The sequence below is a fragment of the Dermacentor andersoni genome, chromosome 7 (assembly GCF_023375885.2).
Source record: "Dermacentor andersoni chromosome 7, qqDerAnde1_hic_scaffold, whole genome shotgun sequence".
Taxonomy (NCBI): domain Eukaryota; kingdom Metazoa; phylum Arthropoda; class Arachnida; order Ixodida; family Ixodidae; genus Dermacentor; species Dermacentor andersoni.
In genome coordinates, this window is record NC_092820.1 from 112,661,992 (window position 1) to 112,683,018 (window position 21,027).

At 45.9% G+C, this 21,027-nt stretch overlaps 1 protein-coding gene across 1 annotated transcript in view; it reads right to left on the reverse strand.

Annotated features, from left to right (window-relative positions):
• The window catches only part of Xpd (general transcription and DNA repair factor IIH helicase subunit Xpd), a 71,543-nt gene that overhangs the window by 13,253 nt on the left and 37,263 nt on the right, over positions 1–21,027 (reverse strand). The window contains exons 12-16 of the mRNA XM_050181179.3: positions 20,617–20,640; positions 20,394–20,536; positions 18,044–18,188; positions 10,964–11,103; positions 2,737–2,838 (exon numbers count right to left, since the gene is read on the reverse strand). Coding sequence (XP_050037136.1) covers positions 2,737–2,838; positions 10,964–11,103; positions 18,044–18,188; positions 20,394–20,536; positions 20,617–20,640 — 554 coding nt within the window. The remainder of the gene's footprint in view (positions 1–2,736; positions 2,839–10,963; positions 11,104–18,043; positions 18,189–20,393; positions 20,537–20,616; positions 20,641–21,027) is intronic.

Sequence of the window (21,027 nt, forward strand, 5' to 3'; positions counted from 1 at the left end):
TGCGAAGCGGATTGCGTCATCATCCATGGCCTGTGGAAAAAGCACCGAGCTTATCAACACAAGGAAAGACGTTGCTGGGAGATTCTCTTGAGCAGAAGAGCGCGGAATGTTCACAGGCACCCTCACAAAAAAGTGGCAGCTTTGCCCAAAGGGTCAAAGACAGCAAGGTTTAGTGTTGCACTTGACTCTTTTGTTTGGGGCCTCTACTGTGGGATTCAGCCAAAAGATGTTTGCTCCAAAGTCCAGGAATTTCTTATGGGGTCCAACCGAATGCCATGTTAAATTTGCATGTTTTGCTTCTTAATGCGATTAGCATTCTTAGGTTACTTCAGATACTTTTCGAAGGCTGTTTGAGGATGTTTTCCTGCCAACTTGGGTTACTGAATATGTGGCACTGGGCATGTGTCACAATCTATGTGTCACAAGGTATGTGCTACAAGGTTTGTTCCACTGTTCAATAACCGTCTTTTGCGCCGACTTCGGTCACTGGCTATGAATAATTGGTTATGTGCCGCTTTTCAACGAACATGTTTTGTGCAAACTCAGGTCACTGGTATATGTGCTACAGGGTATGTGCTACAAGGTTGGTGCCACTCTTCAATAACTGCCTTTTACTCCGACTTCTGTCGCTAGCTATGAATAACTGGGTATATGCTACAAGGCTTGTGCCACTCTTCAATAACCGTCTTTGATGCCGACTTCGGTCACTACCTCTGAATAACTGGGTATATGCTACAAGGTTTGTGCCATTCTGCAATAACTACCTTTTATGCCAACTTCGGTCACTAGCTCTGAATAACTGGGTATGTGCCGCTCTTCAACGAACATCTTTGGCGCAAGCTCGGGTCACTGGTATATGTGCTACAGGGTATGTGCTACAAGGTTGGTGCCACTTTTCAATAACTGCCTTTTACGCTGACTTCTGTCACTAGCTCTGAATAACTGGGTATGTGCCGTTCTTCAACGAACATCTTTGGCGCAAACTCGGGTCACTGGTATATGTGCTACAGGGTATGTGCTGCTCTTCAATGAATGCCTTTCATGCTGGCTTGGGTCACCAGCTATGAGTAATCGGGCATGTGCAGCTCTTCAGTGAACCTCTTAGATGCAACTTTGGGTCACTGGGTGTGAGCCATAGGGTATGTGCCACTCTTCAATGACAAAAAACATCATTTAAATTTCTCCGGTGCTGGATGGAGTCGAATCTGCATCACGTATGTTCAGACAATCTTGTCTGAATATATACCTACTTCATGCGGGGATTTCCCTGTGGTAGCACTAGTTGGCTCAGCATGTTTGGTGACAAGTGCGAGAGAGCAGCCTAGATGCACACACGCCTCATACATGACGTGTTTTGGCGGTTGCAACATGGGGTGTTGATGCACTGGTTCAGTGATAGTTGCAGTAACATCAACATTCATCGTGAGGTTAATTCTGCTGGATCCTTTTTTTTTTGTTCTTCTCAGTCAATGAATATTGACTAAGAATGAATAATGAAAATTGGGTAGTGCCAACCCCTCGAATAAATTCCGGTAGAGAACGCCTACAATTCACTCTTCCTTCCCTCTTAAATGCTTATGTACATAATAATTTTGATCTTTTCAGTGCGTCAAACAGTGCTTTGCGTACTATGTATGTTACCATGTAGGTTCTGTTCTTCTTTGTGGTGAATATTGTCTAAATATTGTATAATTTTGTTATGTTTTCTTTTGTATTTGTTCATTATGTATAAGTGTTATTAGACTGCAATTACCTTTGTTTTAAAAGCCTTGCTGTGAAGCCTCTGCCAAGCGAAAGGGGGCTGCGGCTTTGTCAAGCTGTTTCTGACCGCTTTTTCTGCGCCTCCGCTGTCTGTATTTGTACAAGGCAGAAATAAAGAATTTGAATTTGAAAATTTGAATTTGAATGTTCTTGCTCTTATCAGTTTCATTTTACCATACAATTTCACCTTTCAACAATCCTTACTCTATAGCAGTCCTAAATGGTTATTTATGCTTAGAATTTTCGCTAATCAACCCATTTCTTGGCCAATCCTCGTTAGTGGGTATGAGCCACGACTTGGGCGGACAACAACAACGATGGAGTCGAAGCGTGGAAGGCTCCAGGGTACTGCAGCACCGTAATCTTAACACCAGTCACAAGCACAGCAAAAATGGCAGCTATTTGAACCATCGTCTCCTCTAACTAGATGCCTGGAACTAGATGCTTGCTTTCTGATAGAAGCCGTTCTGCCGCTTGTTGCGAGGAGGCGTACACAGATAGCACTTGCCACCGCCCTTCCCGCAGTCACATGACCGGCCATGCATCTGGGTGGCTGTTTACAAGCGGTCACCGACCCCCTGGCCAAGGTACCCTACCGACACAAAAGGACAAAAAGGAGGAGAGAACAGAAGAAGGTACAGCAGCGCATTTGCGGCTTACATTCCAGGCAATAGTTAGAGGAGGCGTTGATTCGAACAAAAAACCAAGTTTTGATTACGGTCGACTTGTCTATGGATTGGATTGAGGCTTAAAGGCACAGGTTGCCAACGTAACGCTAAACCCTGTATAATTTACAATATTTATTTTAAAATGGTCAAATTTGCCATTATTCATACCTAATGCGAGGGTTGAGTTGAAGCAACGAAAATCATGAAAAAAAAAAGCTCAGGGTACAATCACGTAAACAAGGTACGGCCAGTAACAGGCCAGAAATTAATGTTTTCTATTTTGCACATGAAATGAATGTATGCTCACCAGAGGGCATATGCTGGGTCGTGCCAAGGTTATGCTGAGAGAAGCAGAGACGACGGGCCGAAAGTCAAGAATCTTTGGGTACATCTCTACCGGGGACAGCGTCTGCAAGACAATGAAATTTTAAGCTGCTGCCATACCTTTCAAGTGAATATATGGTAGTAGCTACTGCAGCAATCTGTCAGTAATTTCCACAACTAACATCCCTGATCAGATGTGCAATTAGCGCCACTGTGAGCAAGTGTCGTTTCAAGGCTGGCATTGGCAGCGTCATTGCCAACAAGGACACTGCATGACAATGGCACAAAGCTTTATTTTTTTACTGTCACTAACAAAAACTACACTTCAGTTACAGGCATTCTCTCTGTATTACTGCATTCCACACATAGCTCCATGGCTCTGTCTGCCACCACGCCACAAAAACTGCACCCTCTTGCCCGAGTCCCCACCACCTCCTGCTCCGTGCAGCAACCTCACTACTAGGGAAGTCCGCTGGTATTGCCACTCCCTCCTCGCTTTACACAGTAGCTCACACAATTCACAGTGGGGAAGCGTCCAATAATCAGCACTGCAAAACTACAGAGAAAAATATTTCGCACAAATATTGTACATGACCCTGCATCATTTTGCTTCTGGCATCCATTGTAGAATTTATGGCCTCCGACATAGATAATCCCTATTTGGGCCCCTACAAACGAGTCACGGAGGCTGAAAGGTAAAAAGCCTTTTGGAGAGCAGCTCGTCAAAGGATGCATGTTTACAATGCATGCCAAGCATGCTTACTTTCAATACATTATTTTTCAACCGCAACCACCCACTACCCCCGATCCACCACTTTACGATCACTTTGTCCTAGGCCAACGCCCCTTAGAGGGACTGAAAACCAAATTTCATGGTACCTACTTTTTTTAATGCAATAGAAAGCTTACCGGTCAGAGTGTCTAATCATGAATTGGTAATGCGGAAAATGCCGTGGAAAGTTTTTTATGAGAATTTTTCGATCTGCAGTGAAGATGTAGTTGTTTACTGGAAGCATGCTGAAAATGGTGATAGGTGAGTGTGATAGCGATTATGCACCAGCATTAGTGGGAGGCAGACAACAAGTGAAGCCGTAATTATGAGAAAGTACCGCATTTACTCACATAATGATCGCACTTTCTTGTAAAAAAAATTGACGCAAATTCAGGGGTGCGATCATTACGCGGGTTAAATTTCCCGTAAAAAGAAAAAAAAATATTTTTCATCCTGGTTTGCTGCAGGATGACAACAGGTCAACAAATAGGCGGCTGCCGCTGTATGTAGTGCGGGACACCAAAACAAAAATGGCGGCCGGCAGAGCAAGCCGAACGCGCCGAACACGTTTTTTTTTCCCTTCTCGTGAGTACATTACATGCTTTGAAACAGTTTCTTCCTCATCAGTAATGAATAGTATCGTTAATATCGGCAAGTTTGTGGCAATAACATAGCCATGTCCACTTTGAGGGGACAGAACCTGATGGGCGCGCTTAGCTGCCAGTGACAGAAACACATGGCGGGCATGCTGTGAAAACTGCGGCATTTGTCTCCACTACTATCCTAGTACAACACGTTTCCGCTAAGGGTGTGCGAATATCTTAGCTGTGTTACAAGCGTTGGCGTATGAATAAGGTACATTTCTAACGTATCAGGGTAAACGTGGCTGCTATCGTTGCCGCTCGCGATTTGTTACGTGCCCACGAGTGCAGACAAGAAGATAGAAAGGCGCTTTTGTTGTTGTTGTTGTTGACCACAACCACTATAAAGCCTACACATAATAAAGGCAAGTTTGGTTGTAGCTTTTTTTTTTGTTGTTGTTGCCATAGAAGTGCGGAAAGTGATGAAAGGGACGAAATGGGGCATCTGCTTAAGAATGTTTGGTGCGTGCAGAGCGCTTGGTTTGTCTTCAAGAGTCGTTCGCGTAGCATTCGACAGATGGTAAGCGCGATCATTATTAGCTAGACTTGGCACACTGCATATCGCTGCGGCAAGTTCGGGGTGCGATCATTACACGGGAAATTTTAAAAATTTGAATTTTGACGACAAAATTCAGGGGTGCGATCATTACGCAAGTGCGATCATTATGCGAGTAAATACGGTATTATTTTGTTTATCAAGTTGACATTCCTGTGATTCATGTTTTCCAAAGTGTTAAAGTATTTTGGCGACAATAGCTACTTTTTTTCGTGGTTTCCTGCCCAACTGCATTAGTACTTAACCAGTCAAAATGAAACCAATCGGATTTAAAACGAAACGACACTTTTATACATGATACCCAGTTCAGCGTGTTGCTGTAGCCATGCGTGCCGTTTTGATTTCTGAAGCATAGAATAAAGCGCAAGTGTCTAATAATATAGCAACTGCAATTTTAAGCAATACTTATGTCACACTTAGTCACAACCAACTTACGTACAGTAATCTCAGACTACATCCGAAGTACCATGATCTTATTGCCAGGCCTTGCCACTTACTGGTTTTTGAGACTTTCTTTGCCAATTTAAAATTACAATTCCCACTTAAATCGCGAACAGCGTGCTGGATTCTACCACTATAAATGATGGTCACTTCATTTCAATCAACGTCTCACAACGCATTCTGGCCAGTTGTCAGTCCCTTTAAGGGATGACCACAATTATTTGGTGAACAAGCAACAAAGCAAACACAAGATGGCGGTCTCTACTGTGAGATTTGCGCTGTCACAAAAGAAGGTGTTCAGAGCCAAAGGAATCGTTGAAGTCTGCTTCCTTTCCACCTCACCTACTTTACCCACTGGTTCACACTGCACAGTTGTTCACAAAGGCACAGTGGCAATATAGAAAGTTAAGTGCAAGTGACGTGCATTGCACAGCACTGATTTGCAAAAATAGGCAAATAGTGAAAGCAAGGGACTGTTATGTTTGCAGCATGGGGAGGTTGGCATTTATCTACAACAGTGTTCCAGCAAATCGCTAATCTCAATCACAATCTTTTCATCTGTGTTTATGTGCCGGCCACCCATTAAAGGAGTACTGACACCAAAAAAATCCACGTGGTTTTTTTCTGCTTTAATAAGTAGTTAATGACCTAATAATCACGGCACGAAACCTCATTTACTTCAGAGCGCGACAGGTAATTATTTGCAGTCTTTTTTGTAGCGGCCAGTCGAAGTTTCGGTTCCAGAGAGCAACGAGACGGGACCAACGGGAATGTAAACAAAGTGGTCACGTGTTCGCAAAAAGCCATGACGTATGCTCTGACGCGCAGCCAGCGTGCGCGACCAACTTGCTGAATATTGTCGTGCGACTGCCGCATCGGTCGGACGACCGCAGCCAATGACAGCGCCGGTAGCGTGAACGTCATGGCCACGTGGTAGACCCGGCAGGGCGGGGCCGGCAAGCGGGCACCTCACCGCTCCGATAGGGTGAGCCACCCTAGTTCCGACTGGTTTTTTTTCTTTCCCTGGTCGAAACGCGGGCCTCTTTCGCCGCTGACGGCGGCATATAAATGGGCTACAATTTGTTTCTGACACGAAATAACTTCTAGAATAAAGTGACCTCGAAAGAGTGCGAGTTATAAAATGTTGTGCGAAATAGTAAATCATTGGCGTGATTTCTACGCGCCAGCAATCGTCTGTACACGAAGCGGCTCGCCTGACTGGCCTGTTTACTTATCGCTACTAACGGCACCGGGAAAACTAACCGTATTTTCACTTAAGAGAAACATAAATGTTCAGACATTGATTGTGCTGGCGAATTTAGGCGCTTTATTACGAGCTGCGGACGCATCGCAAGCACCCTCGGCCCCGGATAGACGGCCGGCGAGCTAGGCCTACATCGTCTTCCAGCGATCGCAAGCTCGCTTGGCATGCTCGTTCGTTTCTGTCGGCGCCAATGAAATCAAATGTGCTGCAATTTAAGCGTGACATTACTGTGTACACGTTGTGCCGACTAACATAGGCGCTTCGTTATACGAGCTGCAAGCGATCGTGTCACAAGCGCAACCGGTGTCGGATTCGATGGCCCAGCGAGCTATGCCTCCCGGCTCCTGGCCATCGGCGGCTGTCAACGGATCCGATACTGCTAACGCGGCCTTGCGGAAACACGTCTACAGTGCTCGCATGGACGTGTTTATATTGTCATCGTTTGTTTCAAACAAGATAGCTGTGCAAATACGGTTGCTTTCACTTTCTGTTCGAAGTTACGCAGCATTCCGAACTTCCACGCAAGGGGCGCCGGTTCTGGGCGGAGCTACCCGCCGCTCGCTCATTCGTACCGTGTGTCCCGAATCGCCGCATGCGGCAAGTCGCACACGACGCGCCGTACTACAGATTGCACGGAAAATCGCACCATGTGTATCGCGCTTTAGACGTGGCCAATCACTTAGCGACTCAGATATTGCGGCCGGCGATGGCGAGGACGAACCTCAACAATACCCTCGCATCAGCCACAATCAATGGTAAGACACAACAAATCGGCGTTGAACCTTGTGGCAGCGCAGTCAAGCTGATAGTGTGGGAAATATCCCGATGGACACGACAAAAACTGCAGTTGCAGCGACACGGAGAGCGTCCCACTACAAGTACAACAGCTAGAACAAGCAACAACAGAGGAGAAGAGCACAAGTAAGCGCATGGCAGCCAACGAAAATTCGTGACGTAGCCACATGACGTAGCGTTTTCTTGGCTATTTACAATCCCGGTTGATGTCAATGTCGCGAGGTGCTCTGTTTTGCGGTTGGCTGCGCGCACGTACTTCAAAATTGATTTTAAGTATGTTCTAAGCGATATTCGCCGCTGATATTTTATAGACGATGTGTGTGTGACCAACTAAATCGATCTCGCAAGTTATCTCGACTTCAAATTTTTGTGTCAGTGCTCCTTTAACCCTTTCGCTGTCACCGACGTACCGGTACGTCATCGCGCTTCCCCCCCACGGTGTCACTGACGTACCGGTACGTTCCCTATCGTGTGTTCAAAATTTCGCGCCTGAGCGCAAAGCAGGCGCTCCTGGATTGGCCATGCCATCTGTTGACTCTTTCTACAAGTTCGTATATTCGCTCCGACCTGTGTTAGTCCATGTATTGAAGAGTACGGTGCGACTGCCACTCCCCACTTTCTCCTTGCTCAGTGGCGCGGTGGCTCCGCGTTCGCTGGATCATGCGTCGCGCGCGTGTGGTTATGGGTTCAAGGGTTGTTCTGTAATCTCCGCTGGTTTGAAGGTTTTTATTTTCCTTCTGTTGGTGTGCCTGCTACGGCGCGTCAAGTTCAGGCGCACGTGCCGTTGCCTCTCCAAGAAGGGTGACTCGATTGCTGCTTTCGCTCTCTCGCCGCTCCCTCGCTTCCGACTTGCAGCAGTAAACGTAAAGCCCTTCGAACTTTGTTTGGCCTTTTTCCATCTCCCTCTGTCTTCTTGATCACGCAACGTCACACTTCTCTCCGTTGCGCGGGCGACTGAAAGCGCATCCTCCCTGCGCGCGGTTACTTTCGGATGGCTCGGCGCGCGGGACCTTCGTCTGCTTATGGGAGCGGTGGCTGAATTCCGATTCAGAATACGAGCCGAGCTCGGATTCGGACTCGGACAAAGTCGCATGAGAGGAAGAGGGTTCCGCATCGTCGGATTCGGATGTTGAACGGATGTTATAGTCAGGCTGATGATGATGATGATGTTTACTAACAACAGCTGCAGAACACTGAAATGTGCATATTGCATTGACTATGTTATTTGTATACCAATCATAATCAAAAATAAATTGCTATGTTCATTCCCTGTTATGCTCGTTCCCTGAAACCAAGCCGACACTGGGGGTGCGTCACGGCCAGAAACGTCCGACAGCGAAAGGGTTAAAACAAAAAATGATTATATTCGAACGCATTTATAATGATCCCAGATATAATGGTCTAGCAGTTATAATGACTGCATTTCAGTGCATTTACGATATTCCAACATGGCCTATTGAAACTGCTTCTCAATATAATGAACAGTTTTTAAATCACTGTACTCTTACAAAGAACACTACGAATCCACTAAAGGTAAAAAGAGGGTCACAGGAAGTACCAAAACATGAAAACAGGACCAAAGTGGGCGCGTAGCAGCGTGCACCTCGCTTCAGTCCAATCGTGACGATGATACAGCCTTCGAGATGATTAAGAGAGCGACCATCATGTGCGGACTTCGGAAGCCGTGAAGGTCACTTGCTTTCAAGTCACGCCTCCAGGAAGGAGGCATGCAGCATAAACAGCGAGGTGCAGGGCATGCACAGGCATAATTGTAACGCTCGATTGCAATGCGCACCTGTTTTCTGTGACAAAAAAAGAACGAAAAAAAAAAAAACTCTCTCGACTGTAACGCGCACCCGTTTGCCATAACCTAAAAAATGAAAAGTCCTTCACGGTACCGTGCAACTCATTCTTTTGTACAGAAATACAACTTTCTCTCGTTTGGAAAAACAAGATTTACTCCAAATGCACTAAAGTTGCGATAAATAAAAGTAGCAGTTTTGCCCAAAAGGCAAAGCATCAATTTCGATAGGGAATTAGTAAACAACTATAGGAAAAGTGAGTTTAGTACTTTTATACATTCACTTACTAACTAAATTAACAAGCATGGTGTCACGCATACACAAGCAAACATGAACACGTCTCACTGAATGATTGCGGAAACGTTTTATCAAAACGCTAGAGCGATGAATTGCGGCAGCAGGAGCGAGCCCAATGACCTTTGTGCGGCCTCCCGCTTCAATGTGAACTAAGCGACGATAACACAGCACGGTGTGCCTAAATGCGTAGACTTGTCTACATCGCAGATCGCTTTCAAGATAGGGGCTGTGTAGCCGCTGGAGTAGAACGCCTCTCCTGTTTGCGCCAGTCCCGCACGCTAGTTTTGGGAACTCCAAAGGCCCGTGATGCGACCTGATTTTTGAACTCAACGTGTCTTCGCAGTTGGCGCTTCCATGCTGATGGAGCAAATGCAGAAAACAGGAAGACGTATGGTGGACTAACATAAGCACATGTGCTCCAGCACATGGAGGAAATACAGCAGCTGGGCTCGAAGCACTACGAGGCGGCCATTTTGAAATGGCAATGGCAATATGGTAATGCACATTTACAGTTGTACTCGATGCTAATGCGCACGCAATTTTTTCACCCGTTTTATCGGAAAAAAGTTCAAGTTAGATTCGAGTAAATAAGGCATGTCCTTCCACCATGGCAACAACGGCCACTCAAGTGTTTCTGTTGTTGCTGTCGATATTCCCACAGCCTGAGTCGCCGAGAACATTGCACCATGTGCTGCCACCACACAATGTTGCAAAGGATCGACGGTTACATACTACGCTGTTATCAGGTGATTGTGGTTCGGCGGCACTTCGTCTACGCACTACCGTTTGCCAATAACAGTTCGCGATGATGAATAACGTTTTACCCTTCAAGCATCAAAATTTTATTTGCAACTTTACGGCTCTAGTCTGGCTGACATGCAGTTGTAATGTGGAGACTATGGTGTGGTCAGATGTAGAATGGCAGCATGCCACAGTAGTTTCCAAAGTTTACGCTTTGGGCCAACCAGAACACTTCGCTCTCTTGTGCAGAATACACTCAGGTCCGTCTGAAAGCAAAATATATCACAAGCTCTCAAATAAAAAAATAGTGGCTGCACTTGGTTTTGAAATGACAAGTGATCGAAACCGGGCGCCATTTTGAAAGAGCTATACGATGGCGCATTTCGCTCTTCAGATGTATGTTTTTTAAGGACATTTCCGGCTAGGTGGGGGAACGCACCAGGAACAAAAATGACGCTGGAAATCTGGTTTTTGGACCAATGTGCTGCTGAATTACAACTGCTGACGCCAGCCTCCGTGTGATTAATTTTTGAGGGTAATTAAGGGCGAATCCATGTATAACAAAACTACTGATATAACGACCATTTTTCATGGATTTATTGAGTTTCTTATAAACAGGTTCAACTGTATTAGAAAGCTGCAACTGTTTTCAAATAAGAGGAGTAAGAATGGCCTGGTACTCTTGTTGTCGTCAGCTGCAGTGCTGCAAATTGCAATTTCGCCGCTCCAACGCAAGGTCGCTCATACTAATTTTGTTACATCTAGAAATGGAACTGTCGTAATTTATACATATAGTACAGGCTAGTTGACTCACTCTGTTCTGTGTTCACAGCTGGACGTACAACGACTGCATACAGCCAAATAATGTACAACTTTCAAGCACCACCTTGCCGAAACTCACCCCTGACGTGATGATGACAGACTGAAAACGGTTGAAGACGGGCTTGATGGACAGCGAGGCGTCCATGCAGGACAGGTTTATCACAGGGTTTGGCACACCGGGACTCCGCTCGTCGTATGGCTCGACAATCACCGTAAACCCTGCAACACCAAACCGATGGCTAAGCCACTATTGCACTGGCTCCAGGGGTAGACACCTGCACTGGCAATTGTCTTTGTCAGAGCACCGCCACAATAACATGTTACAGAACTACCAAGTCTCTGGCTGAAGAGACTGGGAGATCCGTAGATGTTGGACAGCAAATGTGCTGCAGAACTGCAGCACAACCGACTTCGGCGAAATTTTGCACCTTGTAAAAATGTTTCAGATGAACAGTGTCAAAGTGAAATTTTCTGGCACTGAAGTGATTTTTGCTGAGGTCTCCCGCAAACTTTCATTCCTACTCAAATTATGTCATCACCTGACATGGCGATACCTGAACTGCCTAGGCCAGCATGCATCAGGGAGAACAGGTAGCCATTTGTAACTCATTTGTCCCCTTCACTGAAAGTGAATGGTGTTGCAGAAAAGAACCAGAGAAAAAACATACTACAGTCAAACCCGGCTATATCGAACTCGCAAAAAAACGCCTATCAGTTCGATATAGAGCATAATTCGATATAAGCCTGCTAAATAATTGGATGTCATGAAAGCACATACCATTTATAAAATCACTTTATTGACGAAACTAGCTTAGTTTCGCATAAATTAGTCGTGCATTTTCTTCTGCTTGGACAATTTCGCTGCCTGCGACGCACGCACTTCCCCACGTTGTCTAAGGAGCCGGAGCAGCTGAGGCCACAACCTTCCGCATTCGCGCAGAAGCACCGGACTAATGCGAGTGCACCAATCACTTCGGTGGATGTGGGCAAAGGACCGTAGTTGCTTTCCTTAACGTGCCTACTTTCATTTGTGCTTGGTACGATGTCGGCGATGTAGTCTTTGTTTCCGGGCCTACCGTCGTCGCGACACCATCATCTGCACTCACAAAGTCGTCCACCGTTGATTCGAATGTCCCGGAAATTTTGACAGCTCGCTCCAAACTTCGGCAACACCGGCAACGACTTCGTCGCATTCATCAGAATTGACAGTCATCACCGAGCACGCGGAAACCGGCACGTATGAAGAACGCCTCGTACACGGCCGTGCGTACGCGTCGGGCGCCATGGGCACCGGGTTGCGAGTCTGGCCACTTTAGCCCTAATCGTGCTGAGAGTGCTCCTCGGAATCTTGCACGCTGCGGGGACATCGCGTCCAACGCGATTTATGATTTCGATCTTCACGACGAAAGGTGAATTCTGCCGCTTCATCACGGCAACACTGCGGGAGAAGGCCCACAAAGCGCAAACATGATAAACCAGAGAAGCAGCCAGACAACTCGCACTTTTGCCATCTTGCACGAAGAGCGCACAAGAGCCTCTGATTGGCTGTCTGAGCAAGCGCTGTAGGCGAGCCAGGATCATTTTTTGCTGGGTAGTGTCGATAGATAGTGATTTAAAGAAAGGAAGGACGCTTGATTCTGCAACCCGTGAGGGAGCACGGCGAAGCGTCGTCAGGGGAGAGGGAGTGGGAAGTGAAAGATGATAGAGAAAGAGGGAGGATAATAAACTTCACTGTGCGCGACAGGGGGAGTGTCAACGGCTCGCCCGAACAGCTCGAGGCAGCGCGGTCACGGTAGGGAGAGCGGTTGGATGGAGCCGCGCCGCCGGGTCTCCCCGCTACTGCGAGGGAAAGCAAACTTCTGGGGGCACTTTACCGCCGCTTGACGTTCGATATATCGGGAGTCACTGCAACATTTGTTCGATGTAAGCGTAATTTTTGCTATATATACTCATTGTAACTATACCGTGACCAGAAATTGTTCGATATATAGAATAATTCGATGTAAACGGGTTCGATATAGTCGGGTTCGACTGTAATCGGCAAAACGTATGACCCAAAGTCACTAAAATATTTGGCAGACTCAGCTGCGGTTGATGTCTACATTATACAAAGCATTGCATGAATCGACACACAAACGCACGCCGAGCCCACACAGCTCAAGATCAGCCTTGCTCAGCAACTTCATGTGCTGAGTTTTTTCGCTGGAAATTTTGACGTGCCCACGCGGCTAGAATCGTTGTGGCGAGTTGGTGGTGCTCGAGAAGCCTGAGGCGTGCTTTGTTGTTGTCCTATTGCAGGTTTTTAATCGGCGACAGTCTATTATAAAGCATGCAGTGTGCTTCCAATGGCATTATGCCACACATGCTGTGAAACAGATAGGTGGAGATGCTTGTTGTGATAGGATGGCCAGTGATAGCATGGAATGTGACGTGTGACAACCCACGAAGAGGTTTGCTGGAACTGGAAGAGGAAACCGAGTGCGTGCCAACATTCTCATGTGATACACGCGCGTAAGTACAGCAGGAAATACTGTTCTCAATCACGCATGCCTCGCACCTTTTAATGCGAGTGTTAAGAGCCCCGTATCACAGAAAATCTGGCATCGATGTCCAGTGTCAGACATCGCTTCGGCAAGAAGAATTTCAAACCACGCATACCTAACCACGCAGGCCCTCCATGTGGCACAAGGAAGTTACTGAACTACAGTAAAACCTCGTTAAACCTTACCAGCTTAAACAGTAGTTTCGTTTTAAATGTAGTAAAGTCAAATCCCCGATTCAGTGGCCACTGAACATAATGTGTTTTGTATCCGCATAAACCGTACCAGCTTACTGCATGCATATCAGTTAACACGTACTGTTTCCACTTTTCATCGCGCAAACACGGCAGTGCGTCATCTCCATCGAGCAACCCGGTAGAACAACAAGCCTCAGAGATCAGAACAACGGCCTCCAAGCGCCCTGTGCGTTTGCACGTGAAGCCACATCAGCATCAACATCATTTCGTCACCGTGCCAGAGAGCGTTGTGGCGCCGTGCAAGCAACTAGTCACATCATGCCGAAGTTCAGATAAAAAAGACGCTGGGTGCTCAGCATAGAAGAAAAATTAGACATTGTTCGTGCTATCAAATGTGACACGATAAAGTTGGCGCCGGCACGCGACATGGATGTACTGTTGAGTACAGGAACAAGAACAAGAAGACTACGGTGCGGCATTTGTAATGTGAAGTTGCTCTGCAGCGCTGCTGCTACCGCGAAGAGATGTCGGCTACGAGGTTCGACTCTTCGCCATCGTTGCCTCTGTTGTTGCCGAAGGGTTGCCTAGCGACAGTGATGAGGACAACACGGAAAGCGACAGCACAGGATATTCAGGCCTGACAGTGGCAGAAGCTGCACATTACGTCAGGCTCATGAATGCAAATGTGACAACGAGAACAGCACCCAGCAATGAAAGGGGCGCCCAGAGACTTCTGCAACGCTAGCACGCCCGTGCACAGAGAATATGCAATGCCAACGAGGAATCTGCCATGTGAGTGTTTGCCAAGAAGAGGGGGCTGGCTGAAAAGCTGGCTCGCAGATTCAGTAAGTTTGACGCTGCTGTCATCGCTGCTAAGCCACCGCAGCATCCAACGAAAATAACACATCTGTCACGCGAAGTGAATAAATACTGCATGTTTTTTCCCCTTTCATAGCACTCTCACTGAGTTCCGTTTTTGACAGGAAAGTGGGCGATCTCATGCTATTTCAATTAAGCAGTACTACCGTTTAGTACATACTTTTTCCGAGCTCCAGCCAACTACGGTTTAACGAGGTTTCACTGTAATACAATTTCTTAAGGTAAAATACGTATAAAAATCGTAAAGTACGACTTACAACCTACAGACATGGTAGCATCGGATTGTAATTTGAATATACGAGAAAACATAATTCTGTTACACGGAAACTCAAACACAAACTCCTTTTAACGCAATAGCATTTTCCAGCTGCCGTTTGAGGTCTGTCTTACATTAGAAGCAGCGCGGCCCCCTTGGTTCCTTGCACACCATCAAAAAAAGAATCGCAAAGCTCGCCGTCGTGCATAGCGCTCGCCACCAGTGTTTCCTGGCAAACATTATTTACATAAGTTGCAGTTGCCAGGAAGCGTGAGAAGCACTCAGGGATTCAGGGATCATTGAATGCTATAGTGTTCCACTCTTAAAGGCGAAGCTTAAGCATCCTCCAAATTTTTCTTGTTTACATGTAATGTAGCAGCCGAAAAATGTATCATATGATAACAGTTTGACAATGTACTGAACACTGGTGCTGAAAGAGTCTTCCAGGAACGTACGAACCAGTAAGAAAGAAGCGCGACTGTATTGGATAATTTTTCGTATTCTTGATCGCGAATGTTGTTGCTAGGAAACTGTAAGAGACAGGATCATACTATCAACGAGGTTCTACTGTATTCACCAAGAATTGTCTATTGGTATTTCTATGAATACGTAAATTTGCTGACAATCCTGCTGTTCTGAACAAGCGTGGAAGTTGCTACAGCACCGATACAGAAAGTAGTAAGTGTGCCTTCCTTATCTCTCCAAACACAACAAGGATGCCACATGAGTGAAACATGTTGGAATTTCAGGAACGCAACGCCATCTGTTACAGTAGCACTCTGTATTCTTTTTATGGATCGTTACCAGATGGCGCTTGACTTATGATAACGCAATAAAAAGAGCAAATGATGGGCAACAAGTGACATATGACGGACAGTGTGCAGCCGTAGGAACTTGTTACGGAATGGCTTAGAGCTGAACCACGGGTTGACATGTCAGGTCGTAGCGCATTTATTTGAATCTAGGTCAATAGTTCTTTTTTCAAACAATCATATACCAAACTCTAGGGTCGGCCTAAATTCGAAGATTAAAAGAAAACACGCCAGTTTTTCATTGAAATTGATAAATATGGTGCATAGCTAGCTCCATCTAGAAAAGTCAGTATCGCAAATGCAACTAGCCACACCAGTAGTTAACTGAAGTACACGAGCGATGCCGTCATATTGAGCTGTGTCGTATCAGCGTGCGGCATGGCTACACACTGTTATAGTGTACTAGAATAAAACACTGTAATGTGGCGTTATCATAATGACACCAAACAGGTGACGCCAGTATGCTGCCGCTTTAAAACGAAAAGTTGTACTAGCTGCTGAGGCATCGCCAAATGTTGAAGCTGGGCGGGACTTTGGCTATGATGAAAAAAATGTCTGTCGGTGGGGGGGGCAAAGGGAGACGCTTTTTGACAGCTAAAGAAAGATAGCAACGTATATTGAGCTTGGTGTGTTCCTATTCAATAAATGCTGTTTTCATTTTGTGAACACTTTTCTCACTTTTTTGTTCAGCCTACATTTGAGGTAAATTTTTATTTTTTTTTTCCTGGCTTCAGACTTTCAGGGGTTGGCTTAGAAACGGGGCCAGCCTAGATTCGAGTAAATACGGTATTTATATTCTGGTCACTTCGTTTTCTGAGTTAGGTTGCCACTGTTTTATGAATATTTTGTACTTGTTATTTTGTGTCCCTAGAACCCTTGACCCCCCAGCAGTAGAATCTCTGTAAACATTTTTTCACTGGATATTCATTCGGATATAATGTTTCATCAAGCATCTCCCACCACTTAGCCATCTTTCAATAAACCAGACAACTTTTCCTTTAGATGCTGCCTTTCCTTTTACAGAACTGAGGCCAGGCACGGATATAGATGACACGTTTGGAGAACTTGAGCCCACCGCCAAGCCTCCTCAAGTACAGTCAACTTCCATTATTTCAACCCTGACGGGACTAACGAAATTAATTTATCCGGCAAGTCAAATTAAACAGAAGGAAAAAAAAAAGCACCAAAGGACACCATGATCGGCAGCATCTGCTTGATTTTAAAATGCCCCAGAATCGAATGCGCACCCACTCTTTACCTGTTCCATGCAGAAAACTAACATAGCAATGACATTAGACCTTCTAAACAATTTATAAATTAAACATGCACCCGATATTTTGCCAAGAAAAACGTAGCACGCTGCGAATTCTGGCAATAAGAAAAAGACAAAACCAACATACTTTAACTTCACAGAATAGAGATTCATTTACCTTAGTGGGCATGTCAAAACTTCCCGCCAAAATGCCTTGCCCGAAAAAGCTGCTGACCCAGGCCGAATCTGAGGAGTCACGAACACAACAATGCGCATCTCGGGCCACTTGGGTCCCACCAGCTCAGCCGAGTCTGCCAAATGCTTTGTTGACTTTGGGTTGTAGGTTTTCTCGGTAATTACGTCTTTTCTTGCATTGTTTCCCAAAACTTACAAACGAGGTTCTGCTATTCCTGGGGTAAGCCTAAAATAGGCTTTTTCAATGGGAAATGGCATGTGTGCAAAGCACTGACTGTGCCCTAAGTGCCACCAAGACGGACGCTGCCACTAGGGGAGGCACCAACTGCGTGATCATCATGCATGATGATCAGGCAAGTTTGAATTATCTGGCAAAGACTAAATACAGGATAGAAATAAAGAAAGTTTAATCCCACAGAAAGGTACCTGTGCCAGCCGACACCTTCGATCAGGATTGAGCTAACCGAACAATCACATTAACAGGAGTTGGATTAACAGAAGTCTACTGTATTAACATTTTAACCCCTTAATTTTGAGCTGAATTAGTCTGTACCAATACTGCCATGTACAAATCCTACTTTTTCATGCCGCACTTTTTTTTTGGTTTGCTCTGCAGTGAAGAGTCAAGCCCATGAGCTCATTCCACCAATATTTGATGGCTTAACGCTCTTGTAAATATAATTTAATGGTATGCATTTGTTTTGCTATCATGAGTGTAGAGGATATTGCAGTATTTTATGCATTTTTGTGAAAATGCTTTGCTGGCACCTTACTTAATGTTTCTACTGAATTCAATGTATAAACTGTCCAATTAAGATCTTTTAATGACCACATTACATGTGAAAAATCTGCAAAATAAGAGAAATGTCTGGAACTCAACACACTTTTCCGGAAAAGGACTTGGGAACTAAAGGCTCAAGATGTGCTGGGCAGACCACTTCTCGAAGCAAAGGCACCAGTATGTCACCTGTTTATCTGTATACTAAGTGGAGGAGTGTCGGGATGGACCGAGATGTGGGACCACACACCTTTGGTGTAGGTGCTCACAAGGCTGGCGAAATGGCAGAGGCGGACCAGGGGGCTGAAGTTAGTCGGGTCAGGCACTTCAAGGGTTCGCAGCAGAGACCGCAAGCGCTCCGCCGCAAATCGCAGGGGCTTGCGCTCCAGGCACACCTGCGGTCACAAGAGTGGCAAAGTTCAGGCGGGTTGGTGATCCCCGTCATCATAAAACTTGGTGCAAACTAGAGGAGGTCAAGTTAAATGCACATGTACGCCCGGCGTCAAAGGTTTGCGGACCACATGATCGCCGAAAATGAAGAATTTCCAAGAGCTTCGCTACCGCACCCAGTAAAGCCACAAAACACTACGCTGTGCAATTCTCATCATCTCGTGACTAATTAGCACTCGCAGCGGCGAAGGCCTCGCGACTTCCTTTGCAGTACAACCGCAGCGCAAGACTTGCGCCTATATCCAAGACACGCTTTTTAATACTGTGCCATTCTTTTGCCAGTGGGTTGGTTGGCAACAGCCTCGCGATGTAGCCAACGGGTTTGATGCCAGAGTGTGGAACCACGTTAAGATCACTCTTCATCCTTTACGCCTTCCGCCATGTTTGATGTTGGGCACGCATTGCACCGAGTCAAAATGAAACTACTGTTTGCCACAACCACTGAGGCTACCGCTACAGATGTGATCATGAAAGGTGACTAGCAGTTCTGATGGCACACGGCCAACGCGGTGTTGCGCGCAGCGATAGACCGAAGAATAAAGGTTATAAAGGCACAAATAGGCATGAAGCGTTCATTCACATGTTAGTTCCTCTTGTTCCCATACGGTTTCCGCTGACCAATATGGCGATGCAGATTCTGCTGCTTCGTTTCGGTTAGACGCTAGCGCAACATTTGCTGCCTTGCATCGCACCTTTTTGATGCGCCGTGGTCACGATGGCCCGAGGGTGGTCCCAATTAACCCGCGTCTGAATACGTCCAAATTAAAGAGTTTGAGGACATTAAATAATTAATATGCCTGCTGGAACCTAAGAACGAGTCCAAATTGCACGATTTCCCAATTAACAAGGGTGGAATCGCCGAGCTTTTTGTGTACCTGGCTGCGGAAATATTTAGATGTCTTTTTCAGTTCCCATGATCCATAAACTTTTGATGGCAACTGCACACCCCCATCTATACGAGCACATATTTGCTTCCCTGTTTGCATCATGCAGTAGTTCATGACACCTGGGTTCCCACCAGCACGTGCTAGGTTTGACCCTAACACATAACTGTAAAGCTATCTTTCCTACAAAGCAGTTTGCTAAGCTAATCAAATTTTCAAAAGGGGCACTGTGCCATGAACACCTGGAAATGTGACAAGATAAAAGAAATGTGTGCATCACTGGATGTCCTTTGTAATGTTCTCATCACAAGTTAATCAGTGCCCATGCTGCTTAGAAATCTTGCGAGTCTTTTGAGGAATCTTGGCAAGAAAACACAGCAACACTGTTCATTCCACTTGCTTTGCGGCACAGGACCTCTACCTACTCCCTAACATGCTCACACGGTATGCACTGGAAATAACGTGGCACTTTTGTTTTTCCCTGAGCACTAATCAACAGAGAAGTCAAGCCCACAGCAGTGCTTTCACCAAAGGCATCTGTCTTAAAGTTGGGCTGCCAACCATGTCGACAACTCTGTTACCGAACTTTCTATATGACCGCAAATTATACTGGGTGTTTCAGCGAACACTTTCAAAAATCTTTTAAAGGTTGCCTGTGGCAGATATCACAGTTCTAGTTCATGAGCTGCTCTACTCGAAGCGGCAGACAATACTTGTACAAAAAATTGAGATCCAAAATTGGCTAATTATTAAAAATTCACTCATTAAGTTTTACACAAATTACATCATGGCCCATATTACAATTACAAATTACAGCCGTGGAGTTTCATGCACATTGTTTCATGCACTGAAGCACACAAATAACTGGAACACCAATGCATTTCTCCGCAAACTTCGGGAATTTATATCTCGAAACTGGTGTCGTCCTGAGAATTCGTTCCAAGTGGATCTGCCTTGCGAAGTCCACTGCTAGAATTTGTAAATTGCAATATGGGTCATGAGATAATTAGCTAAGAAGTTAATTAGTATATTCTCGTTAATTATTCAAGTTTGCATTTTAATTTTCTTTGCAAGTATAGTGCCCTCCCGCTTCAAGTAGACCGGCTCATAAACTAGAACTGAGCTATCTGCCGCAGGCAACCTTTAAAAAAATTTTGAAAGTGTTCGCTGAAACACCCTGTGTGTCGCTCTAATAGGCTTGCGAACCAGCAAGTTAGCTGCACTGCTTGGCATGCCTAGTGCACTTCGACGCGGCGGTTTCCTCACCTTCTGCAGGATGTCCTTGAGGAAGGCGGCGGGGCTCTCCTGCACCATGTGCTGCGCCCGCAGCCGCATCTTGACGTACTCCAGCAGGCGCCGTAGGAAGGCCACAAAGTGCTCCGCCAGACGGATGTTGCCCGGAACCGCCTCTACCCAGAGGAGGAAGCACGGCCCTCTGTCACTCACACTGGTTGCGCCAGGAACGAGAGAGGCACCAGAGGCCGCTTACCTTGCAGCACCTCGTCGGGAAGAACTGAAAAAGAGAGGCAGCGTGTTCATCACGTGCATACATACCTTAAGAACTTGCAAAAATTTTAAATTAGACTTCGGGGTTTTTTTTACATGCCGACACCACAATCCGATTAGGAGGCACGCTGTAGTGGGGCATTCTGGTATAGTTCTGACCATCTGGAGTTTTTTTAATGTGCGCCTAAATCTAAGAACATGAGTGTTCTTGCATTCTGCCCAGATCCAAATATGGGTGCCACAGTGAGGATTGAAACCGTGAACTCGGCAGCATGAACTCAGCAGTGTGATACCATAGCCACTAAGCTGCCGTGGTGGGTAACCCTCAAAAGTTTCACGTGAGGGCGGTTCCAAACTGGTATGCAACAAATGCTGTGTAATTAATTCCTGTAAT